Raw genomic sequence first — 26,760 nt, forward strand, 5'->3', positions numbered from 1 at the left:
GCCTTGCTCATTGAGTTAAGGATCCAGCATTGCCTCAAGCTGAGGGTAAGTCACAGATGTGGCTCAGATCCGGCATTGCTGTGGCTGTGGTATAGGCTGGCAGTTGCAGCTCTAGTTCAGCCCCTTGTCCAGGAACTTCCTTTTAGGACAGGTGCGGCCCTAAAAAGAAAAAAGAAAAAGATATGCTAACAGGTCTTGCTGAAGTTCAGTGCCCTTGAGCCCACCCTCAGCAGCCCCAAGCTTCAGCCCTTACCTCCCTGGCTGTGTAGTGCTCAGCCCTCAGTGAGGAGTATTTAGTACTGGGTGTGAAAGCAAGGACTGTTACAGCTCATCAGAAAGGCCAGAATGTGGTCTCTGGCACTGGAATTATTTGCAAGAAAGCCTGTCCAGTCAAACTGGCTCAAGTTTTTTATGGAAACCCCGTATGTGGGAAGGGATATAGGGCAAGTGTAACAAGTGCCACACTAGGGAATTCAAATTCTCACATTTTTCTTGGGGCACATGGAGGCCAACGCCAAGATGTGGTGATGTCGCCACCTGCTGGCTCTATGGTAAAGTACAACTAAGGGATGAACCTCCAGCACCAGTGAGTGACCTTTCTGTCTTTCCCCACCAGCCCCTAAATTAAACAGTCAACTCAGCATCTGCCATGATAATAAAGTAAGTGTGTCTTCACATTTACATCACATAATCTTTACAACCACCCTATAAGATAGGCCCTATAGCATAACATCCATTCTTACAAAAGAGGAAAGAGAAACACAAAAATTAAGAAACTTGTCCAGAGAGCAAATTGTAAAGTGTAAAGCTGGGATAGGAACCCAGGTCTTTCATACTCCACCACTATGATATACTACCTCCCAGTATCCCCTGGAATCCTTGGTAACATCACACCCTATTAGAAATTTATTGTCTCCATGTTAAGAAGAAACTGATGCTCAGAGTTCAAGTTCTGGACTAAGGTCACACAGTAAGAAAGGAAAGAGCAACTCTGGGCACCTAAGTGAACCACCTTGGAGGGGAGGAGGCCCTCCACCCATGACCTCATGTATACTTACCAGGCCTTCTGGGCCAAAGGCATGGTCCTCAGTCCTGTTCAAGGTCTGAGATGGAAAAGCAAGGTCCATGCTTTTCCGTTTGCAGACCACCAAGTCAAGCTCTTCAAAAAGAAGAGATGGTTTGACCTCCTGAGACTGTGAAAGCATTTTATCTAAATGTTGGTTTACCTGACCAGAATGGTTACTTCCAGCAACACTGAAAGGGTTCAGCCTCTACCCTGGTCCAGTTCCCCTTGGAACCTGGCCATAGGAGATTTCACATACTCCCCTGCCCCCTTGATTTTAAGAACCACTTACCATCACAATGAAGCCTGGAAACACTACATGGAGGAACCTAGCACTGCGTGAAAGCACTCTCAAAACACTGTAACCCTGAGTAAGTGAGATTAGCTCATGCCAGGGAGACTGGATGACTAAGTTCTCCAAACTCATGAGGAGATAAGAGAGCCAGCACACCAGCTAGCAGCAATCTCTGCTCTTAAGCATTATAGTTCTTCAGCTCTGGTTGCCACTGACAAATTTGAAAGTTCAGCAAACAAAAGCTCTCCTTTATTGGGCTGACCTAGTTTTGAGGCCTCCCAGTCAGAGCCTTGCAAAGTCTCAGGAGGCCAGCTGTATGGAGAGAGTGGCCAAATGTCTCAGTCTGGGAAGCCTGTCCAGAACCTTCAGTATGGTCCACAGAGAGAGTGGCTCCATCTCTGACAGAAGGCCCTTCTCTGTAAGTCACCCTTACAGGTGATGGTTATGGGATCAAGTGAGTCCTAAATATCCATATGTTGAAGTTCTCTCAATACCTCAGAATTTGACTTTTTTTTTTTTATTAAAGCATAGCTGTTATACAATACTATATTAGTTTCATAGTGAACACATAGTGATTCAATATTTTCATAGATAATACTCAGTTTAAAGTTACTACAAATAATGGGCATATTTCCCTGTGCTATACAACATATCCTTATTGCTTTTAATTTTATACATAGTAGTCTGCATCTCTTAATCCCACACTCCTATCTTGCCCTACTCCCTCACCTCTCCCCACTGGAGAGAACTCATAGTCTGTTTCTGTTTTGTATAGACATTTGTTTGCTTAATACTTTCTGGGTCCATCCACACTGCTGCAATCAGCAGAATTTCATTTTTTTAGTGGCTAATATTCCACTGTATGTGTGTGTGTGTGTATGTATGTATGTATCTATATATATAGATAGATAGATAGATAGATATATACCTGTTCACCTGTTGATAGGCTTCCATGTCTTGGCTGTTTGAGTATTGGGGGTGCATGTATCTTTCAGAATTAGTGCTTTTGTTTTCTTCAGATATATACCTAGCAGTGGAATTGCTGGATCATATGGTATTTTATTTTTAGTTTTTTGAGGAACCCTCCTACTGTTTTTCATAATAGCTGCACCAATTTACAATTCCACCAACAGTTTAAGAGGGTTCCCCTTTTTCCATGCCCTCACCAGTATTTTGTTATTTATAGACTTCGATGACAGCCATTTTGACAGGTGTGAGGTGATCTCACTGTGGTTTTGATTTACATTTGACTAGCAATATTGAGCAGAATTTGATTATTTTTGGAAATAGGGTCTTTGAAGAGGTAATTAAAGTTAATGAGATCTTGGGGAGGGTGGTAACCCATTAAGATTGGGGACCTTATAAGAAGAGACTGAGACACAGACATCCAGAAGGAAGACCATGAGAAAACCCAGGAAGAAGGCAGTCATCTGCCAGGCCCGGAGAGAGGCCTCAGAAGAAACCAATGCTGTCAACACTTTGATTTTGGATTGTGAGGCAACCCATTTCTGTTGCTTGAACCTCCTAGCCTGTGGTACTTTGTTATCACAGCCCTAGCAAACAAATTAATACTATATTTTGGTCAGAAATAATTACAGATTCAGAACATCTGTGGTTTTTATATAACAAATCTCCTCTTGCAAAGTCAAGATATTCTAATGGGTAGACACCCTGTTAAAGTTATGGTTCACTTCCTGAAGTGGTCAATTATCATTATTATTATTTTTTTCTCTTTACAGCCATACCTGCGGCATAGGGAAGTTCCTGGGCTGGGGCTGAAGTGGAGCTGCAGCTGTGGCCTACAGGTCACAGCAGCACCAGATCCGAGCAGCACCTGCAACCCATGCTGCAGCTTGTGGCAATGCTGGATCCTTAACCCACTGACCAAGGCCAGGGATGGAACCTGCATCCTTACAGACACTATGTCAGGTTCTTAATCCACTGAGCCACAGTGGGAACTTCTAGTTATATTTTGAAGAGGATTTTTCTCAAAACTTATTGTATTCTGTAGCACTCACCTTCCTTCACTTGTGGAGTGACATGGGATTCTTCCTGGTGTTCCTCCTGGGTCAGCTGCTGGATACCAGAATCCCTAGGGGAGCTTTCAGTACCAAAGCCCAGGTCCCAGACTCCTGAGATTCTAATTGGGCAAGGGAGAGTTTTTTTTGTTTTTTGTTTTAGTAAACCTCCTCAGGTGGTTTTAATGTGTAGCCAGACTTAAGCAACATTGCTCTAAGACCTAGATCATCAGTCTCTAAAATCTGAGCTAGCCAAGAGTCATAGGCCGAACGTTTCCTGCAAGATAGCCTGTCTACATTCTAATTACCAGAACTTATACATGTTAATTTCCGTGATTAAGTTAACAGTTCTGAGATGGGGAGATTATTCTGGATTATCTGGATGGGTCCTACATGGAATCACAAGGGTCCTTATAAGAAGGTTGTATGAAGAAGTTGGCAATGGTGATAGAGGCTGGGGGAGAAAGGGGATGTGATGCAGGGCAGTAAGCCAAGGAAGGCTGGTGATCTCCAGAAGCTGGAAAAGGCAAGGAAACAGATTCTCCCTTAGATCTTCCAAGAGGACCTGCCCTATTGACACCTGGATTTTAGCTCCGTAGGATTTATTCTGGATTTCAGCTCCGTAGGATTTATTCTGGATTTCTGACCTCTAGAATTGTTAAGTGACAACATCTGTGTTGTTCTAAGCCATCCAGTTTGTGGTAATTAAAATAGACAAGGAAACTAGTACACTAAGAAACACCTGAGGAGCTTGTTAAAAATGCAGATGCCCAGCCTTTTCAAAGCTCCCTGGTCAATGGTTATCATGCTTTAGTGGGCACCTGGATATACTAAAGCTTTTAAAACCCAGTTTGCTGCCCCTCCCATTTCAGATTCTGCAGGATTGGGGTGGGGTCCAAGAATGTGCATCTCTGACAAATTCCCGGTGAGGACAGATGCATCATAGGCTATGAGAACCACTGTTTTAGATGCTTCTGAGGCAGAGACTGAAGGATCCAAGGTCCATTCCCCACAAAGATTCCTATCACCTGTTTCCTCATCTGCACCTGTGAGGGTAAGGTCTTTGCTTAATCTGTACAACTGTGAGAATCAAATGAAATAATGCAGTACAATCTCTTACTCTTTCTGCACACCCTCCCAACTCCAGCAAATATAAACAAAATCAAGATAAAGTTCCTCAAAGCAACAGCAACAAAAATACTTCTCTCCTTATTTTTCTCTGCTGCTCAGGTCACAAAACTGGCTACTTCTTTATCTTTTTACCAGGGAGTCTCTGTCTCAGATTTAACCCAGCGGTCCTCAACCAAACATACAGGCTCTTCTGAGGGGATGCCCAGAAACCCACGGGGACATTTCTGACTGGCACAATGACTTAGGGGAGTGCTATCAGCATTTTTTGGAGAGGGGACCCAGGTGTGTTCTATGTCCTGCAGTACTCAGAACAGTCCTATTAAGGGAGGAATTGTCCTGCCTCAAATGGCATTGTCTCTAGGGGAAAAAAACAAAAACATAAAATGAAGGTTGTTTGGTTGCCAACTGGGGCCTGTGGGTTGTCCTCCGGTTTCTGAAGGTCACTTAAGGACTTTCAGTGTGAAGGCCTTTGCCAGCCACCCTCAGCAGGTGAAAAGGAGAGCTTCCAAGACTTGGTTTCAGAATCTGGACTCCATGATTTGCCTGTCCCCCTCCTCTTTGTTTATAGTCCATTACCCACCTACTGTGGGACCATATCCCTCCCTGTCATTAGCAATCATGTAAATAAGACTTATTTTTAATCCCTTGGAGGAAAAGGTGGGCACCTGCCTAGAGGAGCCACAGCCCATTAAAGAAGCCCTCCAGAATGCCAAAGACTGTTTCAGCCCTCTGCATGGTCAAGAATACCACCTGCCCATGGCTGCTGCTGGAGGATGATGTCTTCCCAAGGTCCTCCCAGGCAATGGCTTTTACTAATACTGTGGGAGAGTGTCCAGTGGGCACTGGGAGGCAGCTTGCTTTATGCACACACTCCATACTCCCTCTCCCTTAAGGCTGCATGACCTCTTTTGCAACAGAATAAAATGGCACAGGGACCACATGTTGGATATCAGAAATGACTCACATCTAGTTGGTGGAATGCCAGGCTCTAGACCAAGTCTCTCACTGTCTAGGTTCAACTGAATAATCCTGGACTTCTTAGGTGACTTATCTGAGACTCGGGTTTATCTCCACAAAGAGACGTTTATGTGGATATATGGTCCTAAGGAATGTTCCAGCTGTATATTCTATGATCTGGGGATAGGATATGATTTTCATTAACTATTTTGCTCTGAACACTAGCATCTCATGTTTTCTCTCTAGGATGTTGCCTCAGCAGTCTGGGAGAGATGGTGTCGGAGTCATGGATTTGCAGCAACAAAGTTGTCACCTTTCTAATAACCTCAGAGAAATCAGCAGGCAGGCCTAGCACTATTTGAACCTATTAATTTTATATTCTCAGAGTTCCCTCTTGGCTCAGCGGAAATGAATCTGACTAGTATCCATGAGGATGCAGGTTGGATCCCTGGCCTCGATCAGTGGGTTAAGGATCTGGCATTGCCGAGAGCTATGGTGTAGGTCACAGATGCGGCGTGGATCTGGCATTGCTGTGGCTGTGGCATAAGCCAGAGGCTACAGCTCTGATTCAGCCCATAGCCTGGGAACCTCCGTATGCCCTGGGTGCGGCCCTAAAAAGACAAAAAAAAAAAAGTTATATTCAGCAGCTTGCCAAGAATAAAATACACACAATTCAGTATTTACATCTGGGCTCTCATCACGGTTCCCATTCTGCACTTAAATGCACTGCATTAATTTTACAAGAGAAACTGTGTGGCAGGCAGAAAGCCAAACCAAATTAAAGTGACACTTTTAAATACCACTCCTCTCTATTTTTAATGTAACTTTAAGTGTATTCCTGGAAGAGAAAGGTAATAGTCTCCTGCTTGCCCACTGAAAGCTGTGGCCTACCATAATAATTTAATTGCTGGAGAGAAGATATTCAAGATTAATCTCAGCTCCCCCACCTATAACACTACCATTTAATGTTTCATCCATGCCCTAGACAGACAATAGGATTCTAATGTCCCAGCAAACTCTGCAGTAAATTTCTGATTTTATAGACAGGCACCTAAAGAACTCACTTTTGCAAAAGAGCCTCATAAAAATTCTGCTTTTTTCTCCATGACTGATAAGCATTCTACAAATATTTGTCTAATGCAAGATTATTTGCAAAATGGCAAAAGGAATTTAGTATCTAAGCGTGACTCCAGTTCTCCTCATCCCACCCCCTCCCATAAGTGTCTCACCAGGAGCCTACTAATCACCACTGGCTGACTACACCCTGACCACAGATTTCCTTCTCTGGGGAGACCTGAATACAGATGCGGCAGAATCAAGAGAAGTATGCGAAGGCGATGGACCTTCCTAGCCCATCGGCCAAGAATTTCTAAAGCCAAACAAGTTAACTGAGTACTTAACCAATGATAAACAGCCAAGAAGAGACCTTAAGTTTTATTATCAATTTATGTTTGTGGACTGTAATTCTCTCTCTTCCCGAGGCACCAACCAGGAAGAAGTGTTTAAAAGCCCCAGGAAAACTCGCTGCAATCTTGGGAACTCGCGCCCTCCGCCGGCAAAGCTCCCACCACACAATGATCCCTTACACGGAGATCTCAGAGCTGAGGCACAAAGAAACTGATCTCTAACTTTCAAGGTTGCCAAAAAAGCAATTCAAAGCCAGGGCCCTCCCAACAGGGAGTGGCCCAGTACCAGTACTTCCGTACTCTCTTTTCAGTATCGTAAAAAAGTATCAGAGTCCCCATAGCATTGCACAGCGGGGTGGGAGGTGGTGGTCGTGGGGACCTCTGAACTGAGGTCTACGTTTAGAAGAAGGAAAAAAAAAAAAAAGCCGGAAGCTTACAAAAGAGCAAGCACGCAGCTCTCCCACGTGGGCTTCGGGCAAAGGGCCAGGTTAGAGCGGAAGTGTTGAGCCTGGGCAGGGCACCAGGAAGTCCCGGCAGTTGCAGGCACTCACCCACCTGGCACACCCGCAAGCCTTAGGCAGACACATCTGCCCGAAAAGGAGTGGTGTTTGGGAGGGGATGGACGCAGTGCCCGCCTGCTGCCCCTCTTGGAAGGGGCTGCCCACGCCCTGCGCGCTGTGGGTGCAGAGACCAAAGGTTGGGGGACGCCTTTGCAATTATTTCCTCTCCCCGGCTCCCCGCCCCTGGGCTAACGGGCCCCAGAACCTCCCCGCCGCGGCGGGGGCGCACGGTTTACAGGCACGGTTACCCAGGATGGGAGGACTCCAGCTCCTGGGCCGGCTAATCTCACCTTCACGGCTGCAGGAGCGGCACTTAAGGCCATGTCTGTGCGAGGAAGAAGCAGTAGCCTTGCGGGGATTGCAGGAGCGGAGCGGGTGCCGGAGCTCAGCGCGGGACTGAGCAGTGAGGGCCCGGGGGCGGCTCTGGCTCCTCCTCTTCCTTCCCAGGACAGCTGGATTGGCTGCTGGTGTGGGCTCTCCCCCGCCACCCCCCTCCTCATTTGGAGATTCCCGCGTCCGGCCCCTTTTGCAGACCTTTCCGGTTTTCCGTTGATTTTTTTTTTCCATCCCCAATTTTAACTAATAGGCTCATGATAGTGATAATAATGGAGACCTCTTACTGAGCGCTTATGCTGTCCAGACACTGCGCTTTGCACTTTAATCAGCGCCGTTAACTTTCACAAGAACCCTACAAGTACAAGTAGCATTCCTGGCTCAGTGTAGTATCAGCTGCCTGCTAATCTCTATAAAACCAGGCCCATCTGCATTCCACGAGTTCTGCAGGGAAGAAAAACCGTGGAGGGGAGGGAACAGGCTGTTTCTGAATATCACCTCCAGTTGCTAACGCGGGGCAGGGTGCAGTTGACTCTTACCACCGGGACCCAAGTGGGTGTTTGCTCCTTTCCCTTAATTTGTAGGGGATAGAGCAGGGGTGGGCTTGACCCAAGACTTAGGGATGACGAAAAGAAATAGTCAGTGCTACTTACTGGGTAACCTTTTCGACCTACAAACTCTTTGAGGGGAGGCTTTTAAGGGGATGAAACCTTCCAAACTCCCAACCTGGTCCACAGCACCAGGGCTATACTTAACCCTCCCCACCCTGGGCAAAGTCCAGTATACCTACGTTCAGAATCCAGACTCAGGCCTTCATCACTGATCACTGGGTAGTCAACCCCCGCCCCAGGACCCACACACCTTACACTGACCCTCCACTGGCGTAATGCCTTACTCTCAGAACTCCCTGGATGGATTAAATTCTACTAAGCAAAATGCTGAGTGACAGTAGTGTACTGAGATACGGAAATATTGCAAATTACTCTGGGAATGGGAAGGTGGCTGTGAAGGAATGGACTTTCCTCTTTCCCTGGAGCAGCAAAACACTGAAACAAGACACAAGTATGTTTTCATTTAAAACATCACTGTTTGGGTGCAGCACGATGTACTGTTTCCTTAAACAGCAAAGACTTTGATTATTCTAGATTTAAATTTTCTTGCAACGTAAAGTTTTTTTTCTATTTCTTTTAAGCTATAAAATGAAATGGAGAAGAATTAAAGAAGAAGATTGGGGTGCTCCTTTGAAAGAGCAGGAGGCTGGGGATTCTTCATGAGTGTAGTTTCTGAGAAACCTGACTGCTGATGGCCTTATTTTTGAGGGCCCACCACCGGGGGGGGGGGGGGGGGGGGGGGGTGAGGGGAGGAAACAATAGCAGGGACACAGATACCTTGGGTGTTATGGCTGCTTCACAGTTAGAGGATCTTGACCAAGTTATGTGCTTTGATGTGACCAGCAAGTCCAGTTTCTACTCAATACCACCTCCCTGCCAAAAGTTAGACTCTGTAAATTAGCTAAATCTTTAAGCATTAGAAGATCCTTTAGACAGGAAAGGGGTTGGAAACATACAAGGGTTAAAAACAAAATTCAACTGAGTAAATGTGAATATCTGATAGGCTTTATTAGGCAAGTCCTGAATCTAGTTGCTAGCATACCAGCTAGCAACCAGAAGGGCCTGGAAGGGTTTTACACAGGAAGTGTTTTTTCATAGGATAGGGCAAGGGAGCTATTAGCAAAAAGAAAAGAAATGTTTGTGTTCAGGCCGGGATAATATCTTTTTGGAGGGAAGGAGGGAGCAAGGATTTTATCATGCAGATTTCATTTTCTTCCTCTGTAGTGGGGAGAGGAGAAGGGAGGGTGGATAAGGAGCATTTATATGACAGATTACCTCTTTGGTGTTAATCAGAAAATTTCAAACTGACTATCTGGGGGACGGTATTAGGTATTACATCTGTGTTTAGTATCATGGGCTTTAGCACAGTGATGTCCTTTTGGGGCCTGTGATTTTCTTTTTAATGGCAAAACTGGACTTCTGGACTTTTCTATTATAAGTTGCAGGTCAGGGCACAAGCATCTGCTCTTGAACATGTGATGTGTGTGAAGGGAACATTGTCTCAAGTCTGGTTTGTTTTTTTGTCTTTCAGGGCCACACCCACAGCATATGGAGGTTCCCAGGCTAGGGGTCAAATAGAACCTACAGCTGCTGACCTACACCACAGCCACAGCAACGCGGGACCCCAGCCACATCTGTGACCTACACCACAGCTCACAGCAATACTGTGATCCTTAACCCACTGAGCGAGGCCAGGGATCAAACCTGCAGCCTCATGGATATTAGTCAGATTCATTTCTGCTGAGCCACGACAGGAACTCCCTAATTTCTTCTAAGAAACCAGGTGTCTACCCACCAGATGATTGTTAGGCACTATTTTGTTCCGTGTGTATGGACATGTAGTTCAGGACAGTTTGATCCTTCTCCCTAGGGAACTCTAGCAGTTTTCATCATTATGCATTATGAGAGAAAAGCATACAAATATTACAAGCATGAAATTGGCCTACTATAGGTGATTTGAACTAACAGCAGCTGCTACAGGATTTTCTTAATAAAAGAATCCATTAGAATAACATGTAAAAATAAGGTTTCAGAAAGTAAAAAACATAATATTCAAAGAAATATACAGCTGGCGTGTGTCAGAGATGTATTAAATCATTAATAAAGGAACCAGAAGGATGGCAAATCTGATTCAAAGGTGAATATAAGGTGAATATAAGAAGCTGCAACAGCAGAAAAGAGAATGTTAGAGTAAGATGGAAAAATTAGATCCAAAACTGATACATATTTTACAAAGCCTAAAACTCTTGGGCTTTTGGATTATCTTGTCTGTGAACAGATATCATTTGCATCTTTAACTTTATTGTAACGTATCAGTCATAGCAAGAAAGATACCTGCCACCAGAGTCTGAACCCAGTAAGAAAAAATAAAACAAAGTTACAGCCCTCAGGTAAGGAGTCTGAAAACCTGGCCTACAAATAAGCAAACGTTGATGAATGTGTGAAGCTCAAAAACATAGATGATATCTAATTGAATGAGCCTGTCTATATTTCAGTACAACCTTATGGACATTAATAAAATTTGAGTTTAATGTACTTTTCATATGGGACAAAAATTCTTCTTCTTTAGCTTTTTCCCAATCACATAAGATTGTAGAAAATATTCTTAGTTATGCAAAAACAGGTGGAGAGCTGGTTTAGCTAAGGGCTTGGTCCATTGTTAGAGACGTCCCTCCCAGAGGCAGATGACACATGGGCAGACTTGTTGGACGATATTTCATGAAAAGGCAGACAATAATCTTTTTGGTTTATTTCCAAGTTTTGGATAATTTTTCTTAAGAAGTCCCAGAATCAAAATAGGACAAAATCTCTAATAGTCAGTGATCTCCCTTTTTATTTGGTATAAAGAACCCTCAACAAGGCAACAGGAGTCATAAGGATCTATGAAAATAGTGTCTTGCCCTACAAATTCTCTCTGTTCACCTGTACCCTTGCCTTTCTGAAGACAATTATGAAAAAGTACCCAGGCCATCTTACAACAATTCTGATTATGACACTGTATGGATATTTCTTTTTTTTTAATGATTTTTATTTTTTCCATTATAGCTGGTTTACAGTGTTGTCAGTTTTCTCCTGTACAGTAAGATGACCCAGTCACACATACATATATACATTCTCACATTATCCTCCATCATGCTCCATCATAAGTGACTAGACATAGTTCCCAGTGCTATACAGCAGGATCTTATTGCTTATCCATTCCAAAGGCAATAGTTTGCATCTATTAACCCCAAATTCCCAGTTCATCCCACTCCCTCCCACTCCTGCTTGGCAACCACAAGTCTGTTCTCCAAGTCCATGATTTTCTTTTTTGTGGAAAGGTTCATTTGTGCCATATATTAGATTTCAGATATAAGTGATATCATAGGATATTTGTCTTTTTCTGACATTTCACTTAGTAGGACAGTCTCTAGTTCCATCCATGTTGCTGCAAATGTCATTATTTTGTTATTTTTTATGGCTGAGTAGTATTCCATTGTGTATATATCATACAGAGTCCTAATCCATTTATCTGTCAATGGACATTTAGGTTGTTTCCCTGTCTTGGCTATTGTGAATAGTGCTGCAATGAACATATGGGTGCATGTGTCTTTTTCAAGGAAAGTTTTGTCCAGATATATGTCCAAGAGTGGGATTGCTGAGTCATATGGTAGTTCTCTGTTTAATTTTCTGAGGTACTTCCTTTAGTTTTCCATAGTGGTTGTACCAGCTTACATTCCCACCAACAGTGTAGGCTGTATGGGTATTTCAATAGCTTTTTCTTTTTCTTTTCTTTTTTTCCAGAAAATGCCTAATATATTCCTTGCCAGCTTCTATCTCCCTGCCAATAAGGTACTGAGATGGTGTTGCCAATAGCTGTCTCTACCAGATCTTGAGCAATTGTCCTCCCATGTCCTACAGTCCTCTTGTAGGAACCTACAATGGTTTATGTCTTTAAATATGATTAAATTACATGCTAATTTTAAAGACTTCTCAGAGTCATTCCAGGATCATCAAATATTCCAGAGGAAATATTCACACAAATGCACGAAATATATCGTCCCAGCCAACCATATCAGCTTTCCCATGGAAGGTCACATCTCCTCTCCTGAACAGTGTTTCAGTGCTGGATAGGTACTGAAAAATAGACCCAGGCTAGTGGTAAACCCTTCTCTACTGGGCATATTAGAGCTGTCAAGTTGTCATGGCTGAAGCAACTCATATAACTCTCTACCACTTTGGGACCCAAAGAAAAATTCTGAATAACGTGAGTGTTGTCCTTACAGAGCCCCAATTCTATGTGGCTCTGATCTTTTTAGAATGTTCCTGTGTCACTGATACTATGTGTAGGGACCTTTTGGCCACCACTTTTTGTCAGTGGATTAGACTTGGCACTGGAAGCTTAAGGAAAGAGCTGAAGTTCTATTAGCAAGCAGCCACTGTGGATATAGCAGAACACTGTCAACAACATATTTTAAGAGGATAAGAAAATCAAGAGTAATAATAATAAAAATTTTAAATTGTTGCCCCTTCAAGTCCTAGTCAGGCAAGTCTATGCAGGTATAAAGACCCCAGAGATGTCTGAATTGGTATAAATTCAGGTTCAAAAATGGCACTTTTATCAGTGCACATGGTGTAATCATTGGGAAAAAAAATCACAAATAGACACAACCAACTTTTACAAAATTGGGTTCAGAGAAATTTTCCACAGGCAGTTCTCCAAATACTTAAATTCTTTTTCTCCTGCCATGAAAGAAAAAAGTTCTTAAAAGGATACAGTGCCTGTTGTTTATTAGGCTAAGAGGTGAAAGTATGCAACTATGTACTAGGATAGCCTCAAAGTAACACTCTTGGTAAGTAAATGAAAGGCTTACTAACACTCCTGGTGGTGGTAAATAACTGAGTGAATTATTTTATTACTTTTTAAAAAATACAGCTACGTATTTTCTCTCTAATATCATACAGTATATTATGAAATTGTATAATGTTAATGTTTTAGTAACTAGAGACTTAAATTTATTTTGTCACAGAAAGCCTAATTAATTTGACCATTTAAAATTTCTTATACTTGTCTTATAGGCTAGTAAATAATTATTACTAAAACTAAAATTTTAAGAAATCAAGAAGGGAAAAAAAGCTGTTCTCCTATTATCAGAGTGAAGAAGTATAGTAACGTGTGTCAACTTGAAAAAATATGCACAACCTATACACTGAGAGTTAAGTTTTATTTGGGGCAAAATGAGGACTATAGCCCAGGAGGCAGCATTTCAGATAGCTCTGAAATATTGCTCTAAAGAGGTAAGGGCGGTGGGTGAGTGGGTTGGGGGGGGGGAAATGTCAAAATATATATATGATTTTGTTGAAGGGGGAGGTAACATGCAATCAAGTACACATCTTGCAGAATATTGTTGCTGGCCTTGTGAAGGTTACTACTAGTCACAAGGAGCAGATGTCCCCATGAAGGATTTTAGTACTTTTCTAGATATGAGGAGATGTAAGAATTGGGCTCATAAAAATCTTCTCCTGAAAATATCTAACTATCTGAAGATCTGTTCTGCCAGTTTTCCCAGAGCACAAAGTGCCTCACTCCTGATCTCCACCTTGAGCTCCTTTCAGGGGGTCTTGAGGGTCAATGGTGCAGTGGCTCATGATTCAATCCAAGTAGAGGGAGATGTCAAATGCCAATCTCCAGTTCACACATGTCATATGAAAAGGAAATTTATTTAAATCTGATTTTTATAATACATTTATTGTATGTTACTTTGTAGAGGGAATTAGAAGTTAACTTGCTCAGAAAATATTTATAGCAAATTTTAGGTGGAAATCCCTTATACCGACCTTTATTAAAAGTGGAGTGACCAGAGTTCCCGTCAGTGGTTAATGAACGTGACTGGCATCCATAAGGACACAGGTTCAATCCCTGGCCTCGCTCAGTGGGTTAAGGATCCAGTGTTGCCATGAGTTGTGGTGTAGGTCTCAGATGTGGCTGGGATCCCGCATTGCTGTGGCCTTGGTGTAGGCTGGCGGCTACAGCTCCAATTAGACCCCTAACCTGGGAACCTCCATATGCCTCAGGTGCAGCCCTAAAAAATAAGAAAGACCAAAAAAAAAAAAAAAAAGTGAAGGGACCAATAATGATATATAACTTGTGTCTCTGGTTGAGGGAGGAACCACATGCTTTGAAATGAGATAAGAAAGATCAGTTTTGACTCTTCTGAACTTAGTGTGGTCCAGATAGTGGGAGATTCCCCTATTTGTCTTGTTTCAAACCAATCAAGTTCTACTCCTTTAGTTTTCTCCCTTCTTTCCTTCCTCCTTCTAAGTCTGTTAGCCCCTAGGAATTTATCTAGAAATAGACTCCATTCCAAGTCATCTTGTCTCTTCTTCAATGTGCACTTCAAATTGTATCTATCCTTTCATTTCTGGAGACCCTACCGAAGATGACTAGTCACATATTATTTGGATTTAATGAGGGGAAATCTTGTCCAGTCTCCCACTCTCCCTAAGATAATATCACACATCATGAACATATTCTGGTTGACAGAATGGCCATCTATCCTGGAATCCCAGAATGCTCACATCCTCTGGGGTAGATATTTTCTTTCTGTTTTCTATACTATCTCTGTTATAGGATAAGAAATAACAAGATGAAACCCTAAACCCTACACACTTCCCTTGGTGAAGAAAAAGATTCTCAATCTTGTTTTAAAGAGATATGGGCATTTCTGTGCTCTGGATAGAAAAGAAGTGGGATTGCTGGTCATATGGTAGTTCCATATTTAGTTTTCTGAGGAACCTCCATACTGTTTTCCATAGTGGTTGCACCAATTTACATCCCCACCAACAGTGTAGGAGGGTTCCCTTTTCTCCACACCTCTCCAACATTTGTTATTTGTAGACTTCTTAATGATAGCCATGCTGACTGGTGTGAGGTGGTACCTCCTTAATAGTTTTGATTTGCATTTCTCTAATAATTAGTGATGTTGAGTATTTTTTATGCACCTACTGGCCAAGTGTATGTCTTCGTTGGGGAAATATCTATTTAAGTCTTCTGCCCATTTTTCGATTGGGTTGTTTTTTTTTTAATTATCGAGTGCTATGAATTGTTTGTATATTTTGGAGATTAAGCTGTTATCCATTGCATCATCTGCAACTATTTTCTCCCATTCCGTAGTTTGTTTTTTTTGTTTGTTTGTTTTGGTTATAGTTTTCTTAGCTGTGCAAAAGCTTGTAAATTTGATTAGGTTCCATTTGTTTATTTTTATTTTGATTGCCTTAGGAGACTGACCTAAGAAAATATTGTTTGGTTTATGTCAGGGAATGTATGGCATATGTTCTCTTCTGAGTGTTTTATGGTATCATGTTTTAAGTCTTTAAGCCATTTTGAGTTTATTTTCTTTTCTGTTAAGATTTAAATGTCCAATAGCAGCTTGAAATTAGCTTTCTCTGGGTCTGGGAATTTTACGGTAATTAAAAGAAACTAAGATAATAAAATTCTAGTTGGAAGGTTATGTTGGAGAAGGCACAAGGGTGGTGGGTGTTATTATCACAGTTATCACATGAGGTTTAGCACAGTTAAGTAATCTTCTCAAATCTGTATAACTAGGGTAATTGGGATTCAGTCCTCAATATGTCTTAACTGCAAAGGGTGAATTCTTAATTGCTATATTGTTCTTCCCACTTTGTGCTGGACTTTAAACAAAGAACTGAAGAGAGAAAGATGCATGACCTATTCACTCTCAGGAACTTCCAGGCTGGTGAGAAGAGACAGAAGAAGTCAGATACTATAGAACAGTGAGGTTAGGGTGAGGGTGGAGACTGCCACTAGGTGCTATGAAAGGACAGAGCAGGGCACATTTCCTGGTCTTTCCCGAGAAAGTTAAAGCATTAGACACAAATTTTGCTCCAAAAAGGAACATACTCCTATTAAACTCATCTAGCTCCTTAATAAAAAGTTTTATGCTTTATAAAGGACTTAAAGAGGAAGCAGCAAGTTGCCTTGTCTGGATTACATCATGTTCACTGTGCCTACCTTCACTCTCCTTTTCCCCCTCCAGCTCCTGCCTGTCCTCCCCTTTCACTTTTTTCCTCTCTGCTTCAGATTATTATTAAGCCCAGGCATCACAAATTTGGTACATTAACTGAATTGAGGGACTCCAGGGGTACTTTAAAACAGATTTTCATGTATTTTGCCTTGAAATTCTCTTTCCTTGTCACATTGGTCAGTTTGGTGTCCCAGTCATCTGCATGATTTGTAGGCACATGGGATGGCTTATATTCATGCATTGAATTAAGAACTGAGTGTTCGACTATATGAGTGAATGAATGGCGGAACAAACACACTAATTCATTATGGCGTTTTTTTAGGTTCAGCAAAAGAAAATGAAAGCTGGGAAATATGCTAAGGAATTTGAACAGCAGGGGGCAGCAAACATTAGCTTTTCTTTCTTTATTTTTTTTTCCCCTAACCCTACCAGGTCAACATTGTCCAATACTTGAGTCATATCGACTTCATATGAGAAAGAGAGTGAGAGAGGTGTTATAATTTCAAAAGTGACAGGTGTGCCTGGCTTCAGTTGTTTGTGGAACAATGCATTGGGCTTTTCAGAGTCTTTTCCCAAGGACCCCAAATTGCCAATAACCAGCAGATGGCAGCACTTTTTATGGGTCAGGAATAAAGAACAACATTTTTTGGGGGGAAAACATATAAAGGGCATGAAATCTTCATTTAAAAAATAACAGAAGTAAAATAAATACTAACTAGAGGATTAAACCTTAAAGGTCTCGAATATCTTAATGAAAGGAAGGTGAACTTTAACCATGAGTACATTGTTCATTTTGAAGCAAGGTGATAACTCAAATGTTTTTAAAATGTCAAGTTTGAGCCTTACGAAAGGTGAGCTGTAATTGATGGCAATCATTTGGATTTTACTGTGTACTTTTAAAGTGTTCCTTTATCAGATTTTTCAATGATCATTTCACAGATGTTAACCAAGAGAAAGACACTTGCCTACAGAAACAATGCTTTTAGATTACTGATTAATAGCCCTAAATGGCTTCTTATGTTGTCCTTGGCTACATTATTCCAGTGTCAACAGAGTATCTCAGAGTCTCTTACATATTATCAGGTCTTCACCTTTTCTAAACATTTAACTACTTTAGTTGGGTATTTATAATCAGATTAAAAACAGGAACAATGTTTGTAGTTTGCGTACTTGGACTGTAAAGGAAAATGCAGACCTACTGGTTTTTGAGAGTGGCAGCACTTAACCTGAAACTTCAAACAGGCCCATGAAACTTCCATCTGGGTAAAGGAGCAGAGGTTGGTCTAGCACTTAGTTTCTTTTTAGAATTTCCATTCCTTAGCCGTTCAGATAAGTAATAACTGCTTGAATGGGAATAAAAGGACATTTCATTGCATTTCTGCATATAATGAAAAGTCCCTGTCTTTGGCTTTTTGATTTCCCACATGAAACCCAACTTGGATTTTACTACAATAACAAAGAGCACTAGAAAAAAATGGAAGGGCATATTTGCTTAAATTGCTGTTTGCACCAAAAGAAACTCCCTAATGGGGTTATCATGGGGTCAAGCTGTTTTTCACCAAGGCTGAATCAAGGGCAGATAAATTCAGAAGGCTAGGTGGGCTTAGATTCTTTAAACACTGTTATTTTAATGATGTTCTGTCTTTTCGGAAAAATGGTTTCTCAGCTTTTCTATTTGATTAGAAACTGAAAGATACATAAGAAAGGGATTAGAAGTATTAAAGACTGGTTAACTATTAGAAAATGACTCAGATTTAATTTTACTTCCAAATGTTATTCCAAAGAATAATACTGCTCCCTGTGGGAGGAAATGTGGTTTAGAGGCATAATCTAGAACCATGGTCTTTGACGCCAGACTATTTGGTGCTGAATCTGTCATACTCTGTGCTTCAGTTTCCTTACCTATAAAATGAGGAGGATAATACTCTTCTGGTAAAGAGTTCAAGTTAATACTTGTGAGGCATTAGCAATGCAGTAAGCAAGTACTATATGTGTTAGTGATGATGGGGTTGTACCAGGCACTGAATTAGGTCCTGAGGATATAGAGATTGATAAAACAATGTATCTGTCTTTGGGGAGCTCAGAGTCTTTTAGGGAGAGTCAGGTAAATAAAAAAGAACAATAAATTACATACATAATTGAAAAGTTATATAGAGTTTGTAGAGAGGGGTACAAAGGACAGTGTGGTGAGTATGGCCTGGATAGGGGTGAGGGATGTCTTGAGGAAAGGCCCTTGAGCTGAATCATGAAAAATGACTTTTATGTTTGTAGGCAAGAAAAGGGGGCAAGAAGGGGCTGGTGAACATGTGACTAAAGGCAGTGCATTTACAGAGCTGCCCTTCTCAGACTATGATCAGAGCACAGGGTATGTGCTTAAGGGGCAGGTTGAGAAGTGAAGCCCTACAAAATGGCATACATCAGAGTCCAGCATTGCAAAAAGGGCTCTGTGGCCTGAATTTGCAAATTAGATTGGTTTTGGTTGGTTCATTCAGTATTTTTGTTAAATAAGGTGTCAACATTTAAAATTTAGCATCTTTTATGTGGGAAAATCTGGATTCCAAGCTTTCTAAAAAATTTGGAGGATCTGGCAGGACTGTTTAATTTCCAGCACAGCACCATGGATGACATATTCCCAGTTTACCCCCAGGCCTCTCCTCCTTCAGTATAGTCATCAACATTCAATCCATCAGCATTTATGTCTGTGATCTTAATTCTGTATGCTAAGGAGTTCTGATTCTATTCTATAAGGCATGCAGAGCATTAAAGCGTCTTAAGGAGGATATTCTACTGTGATCTAATTGCATATTCATGTGGAAGATGGATCAAAAGTTTTCATGAGAAGTGATTGGAAACAACTTGGCAATTAAATATCATTGGCTTTTACTATAAGATTTTTATTAGTGAATAGAATCCATTCTTTGAAAACCATGACCTTTAATCTTGTTATAGAGGAGCATCAATCTTCTAGTCACCTCTGTGTTGTTTTTATTTTTAAAGGTATGCAAGAGGTCTAGGGTTTTAAGAAGAGAGCTTAATCTTGTTAGACAGCTCATTTAAGGATCAATAGATGGTCCCCTTAGAATTGATAATGAAATAAAATCAGATCTTAACACATCTGGAAAGGGCTAAAGGAAATGAATACATTTCATTGAGGGAGGGGGATGGTACAAAACAACAGTTACTGAGAAGCAGCAAAGTTTTCTAGCAGAGTGGGTTTGCTATCTAAAACCTACTTTTACTGTAAAGACAACTCCCCATCTGCAGATAATATGTGACTTCCCAGGGAAGAGGCACATGACTTAAACTGTGGTGGATGGTAGGTACAAATAAACCCAGGGCTTTCCTGGCTTACCTTTGGGAGGTTAGCAGAGGCAGAACAGAAACAGCTGTGCTGGGATCAGAGTCCAGAGTGATGGAAATATTTATGAAGCATCTCAAATCCACTTTCCTTTTGGTTCAGGAAGTGGGGCAGGAAAGCTAATCATGAGAGGGATGAACCAATCCTGTACTTATGCTCTTAATTTCTACAGAAGCACCAAAAGGTTTATAGCAGGAGAGCTGTGCCGGCAGGTAGTGAGGTGGAGACCCAGAGTAGAGCAATGTTGCAGTCATGGTCTGAAGGCAGTCTGAAGGCAGAATTACTTCCCTCTCAAAGGACCTCAGTTTTTCTCTTAAGGCTTTCAAGTAATTGGATAAAACCCATTCAAACCATGGAGAGTAATCTGTTTTTTCCTGGCTACTCATTTAAATGTTAATCACATGTAAAAAAAAAAAAAATACCTTCTCCTGAACATCTAGGTTAGTGTTTCACCAAACAACTGGGCTCCATAGTCTAGCCAGGTTAATACATAAAACTTAACCACCACACAAAGGCAAAGCCTGATCTGAATGTCCTGGGCTGAAAGGAAGGAGATTCTGCTACTGAGCAATGCCTGTCTCTGAGAAGCCAAGTTTCAACTTCTGAGTTACATTTGATATTCATTGAACAAATCTAGAGAATCTGCTATGTGCAAAGTTCTGTGTTTTCTAATTCTTCTCTGCTTTTAGGGGGTTCTCTTGCCATAAATACTTGGAGGAGGAATACACCTGATTGAATGAGTCATAGATTTTGGACTTCAAGGAAATTAGAGTCTAGTGGAGAACATCAACCTGCAAGCAAATAATTGCAATGCAGAGCAGAGTGACATGAGAGTGTACTTGAGGGGCAGAATAGGGAGCTCAAGCCCCAGAAGACTACACAATGAATTCTGATTTGTGGGTGGGTTCAAACAATCAGTCTTTGGAAAGAAGGAAATGACACTATATCCCCCCCTGCCCCCAATTTTCTGTGAGAATGCGCTAGAAATAATTCCTGGAACAGAGATGCTAATAAAATCTTACAGCTGGATGGGACCAACTAGATATGAATATATTCTATCCTTCCACTTTACATAGAAATTAAATTCTAGCAAAACTCCCATGGCTTTAAAGAAGTAAATTCCCATTCTCGTCAGGCAGCAGACATTTTCTTTCATTTCACTTCAAGATCACTCTAAGCAAAACCAAAACACTGCCTGAAAAAAAATGCACTTTAACTGTTAAAATTGAAGTTGGTGAAATTCTTCCTACTTTTATTCAAATTAAGTGTTACAAATTTCACATATAATCATACTTTATATACAAAACATCCTCCACCTCAGTGAATCTTTTTTTTAATGCCTTTCTAAATAGACTTACTTTTTTAAAAGTAAATTTAAGACTCTATAGTTTTTTTTTTTTTTTTTTAGGAGAAGTCTCAACTGGCATCAGATAATATATGCTATTTGTATTACATATAAATTTTCTCCCTCAACATATCAATGCCTCTTTAAATCTATTAAATCTATTTTATTATAAATTATGTATATATATATATATCACTTTATTCCTCAGCATAGCATTAAAGATATTTAATGTAATTTAGTATTTTGCGCTTTGTAGGAAAAAAAAATCCCATTATGAGACTCTCAGAATGTTTTACAGATATGCATGGAATAGATTTTAATCATTGTCTTTTTCTTCCTCTGGCCACCAAGAGAAAGCAAGACTCACAGTTGAAATGACTTTTGCAAAGTTGAGAAGTACTAGCAAAGTTTAGCCCTAACTGGCTGCTGACATCATCCTGTCTCAGAAGCTACATTGTCTAATGTGGTCCGTCATATAGAAAGCACTTCTGCAGCCTCACCTCTAAGTGGATTTGCTTGGTAGTCAGTAAAGTAGGGAAGATAAATTAGTGACTTCTCCTACCTACTAAATAACTTGGTGAACATCTTGTACAACTAACTACTCAGGTCACCTAGATGAGAATCTAAGGGAAAAAAAAAATCAGCAAATTCCAAACAGTCGAAAGTACTCCCAGAGAATAAAAACTATTTCTAACCCAAAAGTAGTTCAGTGAAACTCATTTTAGCTGAAAATTAATCTTTATGTATTTGTTTCCTCCTCCTTCTGTCTCAGATTTCTTTCACTACTGCTGAAGACTTGTAAGAAAAAGCCTTGAAATATATAAACCATAATATATTAAAAATTAAAAAAGAATATTGATTCTTAGGAATGAGCTAGGGAAGAGGACTAGTTTGAAGTGATGAATCAGTATTCTGGGCGTGCCGAAAATGTCATCACAACCTTGGGGTCTCATGTGACGCAAGAGAAATCTGTGGGTTGTTCCTCTAAAAGGAATCTAAACTGTATGTGTGCTGGATAACACTCAGATTTACCTCTATTTTTCAGTGAAAACAAAAATAGAATGCTATGACATTGGGCAAAAATGTTCAAGGTGGAATTTCCTATAGGCTTTTATTTATGAAAAAAAATTATTGCAACATATCTTTTATAACCTGTGCCGTTGCATTTATCACACAGGAAACATGATTTTCTATAATTTGTTTGTAGCTTTTTCTACAGCTGAATTGTCACAATGTACAACAGGTAAATGAGAACATGTGAACATTTTCTTTATTCCAGCATGTACAATAGAGCTGACTGTCCCCAAGAGCCAACTGTATTAACTTTCTCTGAATCATTATAGTAGAGATTGGCTTATTAGGAATAATAGTAGAAGTGGAGTGCTACACCTTGTTTTCCAAGCTCCCTTTAAATAAATAATTCTTAAGAGTTAGAGAAGTCCCCATGGGATTTGAAAAAAAATTTGAGATCTATTTTCCATAACTTTAGCTTTGTCTGAGAAGAAATGTTTGCAGAAAATACCTTATTAATCATTTAAACCACCTCTCAGCCAGAGTGTAGAATAGCTTGGACAAGAAGAAAATTCATTGTTAAGTCATCATGAAGCCAGCTTGCCAGGGGTTGAATTCTGACTGTGCCGTCTGACTATAGCTGAGTGACCTTGAAAAAAGTAATTAAACTTTTTCTTCATCTATGAAGGAGGAATATTAATAATACCTACTTGATTGGGTTGTTTGAGGATTATGTTAAAAATACATAATGTACTTAGAACAGTGCCTGGCACTAGTAAGTACTTAGTAAATACTAGCTACTACCATGATTAATTTTGAAATAGTTATATTAAAAATGGATTAATCTTAATCCAAATTTTGCATATTTTTATTGGGTATAATCTCAGAGCACATATAATTTTAAATTTACTCATTTTTTTGTTGATCTGCATAAATATTTTTTTATGTGACTTCATAAGTATTACTTTTTTTTTTTTATTTCTTGGGCCACTCCCGCGGCATATTGAGGTTCCCAGGCTAGGGGCTGAATCGGAGCTGCAGCCACCGGCCTACGCCAGAGCCACAGCAACGCGGGATCCGAGCTGCGTCTGCAACCTACACCACAGCTCACAGCAACGCCGGATTGTTAACCCACTGAGCAAGGCCAGGGATCGAACCTGCAACCTCATGATTCCTAGTCGGATTCGTTAACCACTGTGCCACGACGGGAACTCTATAAGTATTACTTTGAATCATTCTGTGAAGTTGCTCCACTGTCATGTACTACTATAGTCCTTTATCCAGCAGTGATACATTCCAACAACCTCACTGATTGCTGGAAACCATGCATAGTACCAAACACTATGTATACTATGCCTTTCTTCTATATATATGTACATACCTATGATAAAGTTTAATTTATAAAGTAGGCACAGTAAGAGATTAACAATAATTAATAATAAAATAGAACAGTTGTAACAATATACCACAATAAAAGTTATGTGAATCTGGTTTTTACTCTCTCAAAACATCTTATTGTACACATTTCATGCCTTTTCCATCTTAACTAAGCATTTGTCACATACTGTGGACATAACTTTTGTAGTTTGAGGTGCAACAGCAAAACTAGCATGAATTTCTTTCTCTGTCTTCACAATTTCACAGAAGATTAGTTCTGACCTAGATTTTAGCAATCTCTGCATACAATTTCTTTTCTTCCTTATTAAGTAAAAAACTTTCACCTTTTCACTTAAAGGAATGTTTTTACAGCTTCTCTTTAGTACATCTGAATCACTAGTAGTGTTGCTTTTGTGCTTCGGGGACATTATTAAGTAAAACAAGGGTTACTTGAACACAAGCACCTCAGTAGTGCATTAGTTGATCTGATAACTGAGATGGCCATTAAATGACTAACGTGTAGGATAGCTGGACAAAGGGATAATTCACAAACCGGATGGAATGCAGTGAGATGGTGTGAGATTGTATCATGAAGGTTGTGCAACTTAAAACTTATGTATTGTTTATTTCCGGAATTTTTCATTTAATACTTTTGGACTGTGGTTGACCATAGGTAACTGAAAGTGAATCCACAGATTGGGGGAGGGACTTCTGTAGAGTAGTCCAAGAATACTACTTACTTTTTATAACTACCCCTTTGTTGTAATTTGTGCAAATTATTCCTATCATGATTTTATAGCTGTAAATAATACACAGTGAACATCTTGGAAAATTTTGTATTCACGCTATTGATTTTTTTTAGGGGATTTAGAATCATTAAATACAAAGTTATGAACTTTAGAGCAATGAAATTTCAATATCAATTGTTTAAATTGTTATCCTAAATTACAATATTACAGGTAGGGTGTAAATATTTTGCACCACACCCTCACTAGCATTGGGATTATTATTGATCTAATTTGGCTTATTTGATAAGTATAAACTAATATTTTGATTGTTATTTTATTTTCCTTACAATTTATATCTCTTTTTGTGTGAAATTATTGTTCATATCATTTGACCACTTAACTATTAGGGTTATTTTTCTTATACACTTGTGTGGATAGTAATCCTTTTTCACATTTGATGGAAATGTTTTTTATTTCAATTGTTTTGTGATTTACGTATTTGTGATTTTGTAAATTTTTATATATTTGAATATTTTCCTTTGAATCTTTTTTTTATTATATTTGGGTTGCATCTAAATAGGATGATCTTGTTTTTCTATTTTCCTTCTTTTTTTCCCTCATAAATAAATTCCTAATTTTCAGGTTTATTTCGATATATGGCATAAAAAATATTTAAAAAACGAATATTCTAGCAAATAACCATATTATATTAAACACTTTGTATTTGTTTTTTTGAGATACATTATCATAAATAAAGAAGAAATGCGAGAGAATTCTACCACTAGACACTGATAGCAGACTGCTGATTCTTTGAACAGAGTCTCTTCTCTTTGCTTTTGCTTTGTGTTAGTTTGCCCTAATTCCAAACAACAAATTCTAAAGAAAGGGAAAAACCTATGCCCCCGCCCCAAAAAAAGGAGTTCCCGTCGTGGCGCAGTGGTTAACGAATCCGACTAGGAACCATGAGGTTGCAGGTTCGGTCCCTGCCCTTGCTCAGTGGGTTAACGATCAGGGCGTTGCCTTGAGCTGTGGTGTAGGTGGCAGACGCGGCTCGGATCCAGCGTTGCTGTGGCTCTGGCGTAGGCTGGTGGCTACAGCTCCGATTCAACCCCTAGCCTGGGAACCTCCATGTGCCGCGGGAGCGGCCCAAGAAATAGCAACAACAACAACAACAACAATAACAACAACAACAAAAGACAAAAAAAAAAAAAAAACCCTATGCCCCAAATAGAGCAAAAAGTTAGAACTAAATGCAACATCAAGGTCTCATTGTCTCCTTGGGTTAGCTGATCTAATTTATCTTTTCTTTTTACGAAATGAATCTTAAGCATTCGCACTTGTTCATGATTCTAAATTAAGGGATGCTTAATGTACCTAGTGCAAACTAGGAATATTGATTTCTTAATGTAACTTAACCACATATATTATGGCACCAATTCCTGGCAGAAATGATTTTAATTTAATTTAATTATTTTAACAAGTAAAAAATAAAACTGCTCTTTGCGGTTAGAAATGTAAGTGTACCTAGCAATAGGTCCAGCTTGGTGGAATTAAGATTCAGAATTTCTAACAAAATATTATGCTTCACTTGGTTACTTAAGTCTAGACACAATAAAATCTTGTCTTTAGCATTTTAAGCATTTCATTTCAGTACATCAAACATTTATTAAGCATTTCCTTTGCAGCCAGCATTATGCTAGGTGCTTCAGGTAAAAAGATGAATAAGAAACGATTCTACTGGTGCAATTTAAAGCCTAGCTGTAGACAGGTGCATAAATGTATAATTTCAACATGATTCATTAAGTTCTGAGATTCAGGCCATTTAACTGCTTGTGTCAAAGATTTTAAGGAAGGCTCCTAGTTTATGCCTTTGTAGATGGTTCTCCTTTCCCTTTTGACAGTGTTCTTGGTCCAATTTAAAAGGGCTTGAGACTCACAGGCCCCAACCTTACCCACCCAGTTCCTCCACTTGCTTTATCATCACATGCTACCTAAGCAACCTGTCCCAAGAAGGAAGCTATACTTAGACTGAAGTTTCCACTTTTCCCTGAGAGGCCATGGGACTAAGCATCATGTCTTACACTCCCATTGGCCTTTGTCACCACAAATCCAAGCCTCTCAGATCAACATAGGGACTCTCATGTATACATTTCTGTATATCCCTTTATCTTACCCACTCTTTCATTCCTTCTCTGCATTCCCTGCATTCACTGTAGTCCCTGCCAGTGCAGGCTTTGGAATTCAGAGCTTGAACCTCTTTTACCTTCCAACTCTCCTGTAAATTATCTTCTCTGAATTCTCTTCTCAAACTATTCTCTGAATACCCTCACCTGCTTTGCTCTAAGACCTGGTTCTCCCCTCTGCATTGTTCTCGCCTGCCACTCTTTCAAGTGGTGGCTGTTTTTGCTTCCACATCCCACATTTCCAGATTCTGGTGGTATGAGTAGAAAAATAGATGTTTGTTTCTCCTTGTTTCTCATCATTGCTTCTCTTTCAGAAACCCCAGTTCCCTTGAGGATATGTTAAATTGCTTTCATTTCCTA

At 40.1% G+C, this 26,760-nt stretch overlaps 1 protein-coding gene across 2 annotated transcripts in view; it reads right to left on the reverse strand.

The window, feature by feature from the left end:
• MTAP (methylthioadenosine phosphorylase) overlaps positions 1–7,898 on the reverse strand; it is a 51,560-nt gene extending 43,662 nt beyond the window's left edge. For both annotated transcript variants that reach the window (XR_007133221.1, XM_047767555.1), the window contains exon 1: positions 7,721–7,898. Coding sequence is in view for 1 of the 2 variants with exons in the window: in XM_047767555.1 (XP_047623511.1) it covers positions 7,721–7,753 (33 nt within the window). In the remaining variant the exon portion in view is untranslated. The remainder of the gene's footprint in view (positions 1–7,720) is intronic.
• Positions 7,899–26,760: the final 18,862 nt, after the last annotated feature.

Source organism: Phacochoerus africanus, chromosome 2 (genome assembly GCF_016906955.1).
Source record: "Phacochoerus africanus isolate WHEZ1 chromosome 2, ROS_Pafr_v1, whole genome shotgun sequence".
Taxonomy (NCBI): Eukaryota; Metazoa; Chordata; class Mammalia; order Artiodactyla; family Suidae; genus Phacochoerus; species Phacochoerus africanus.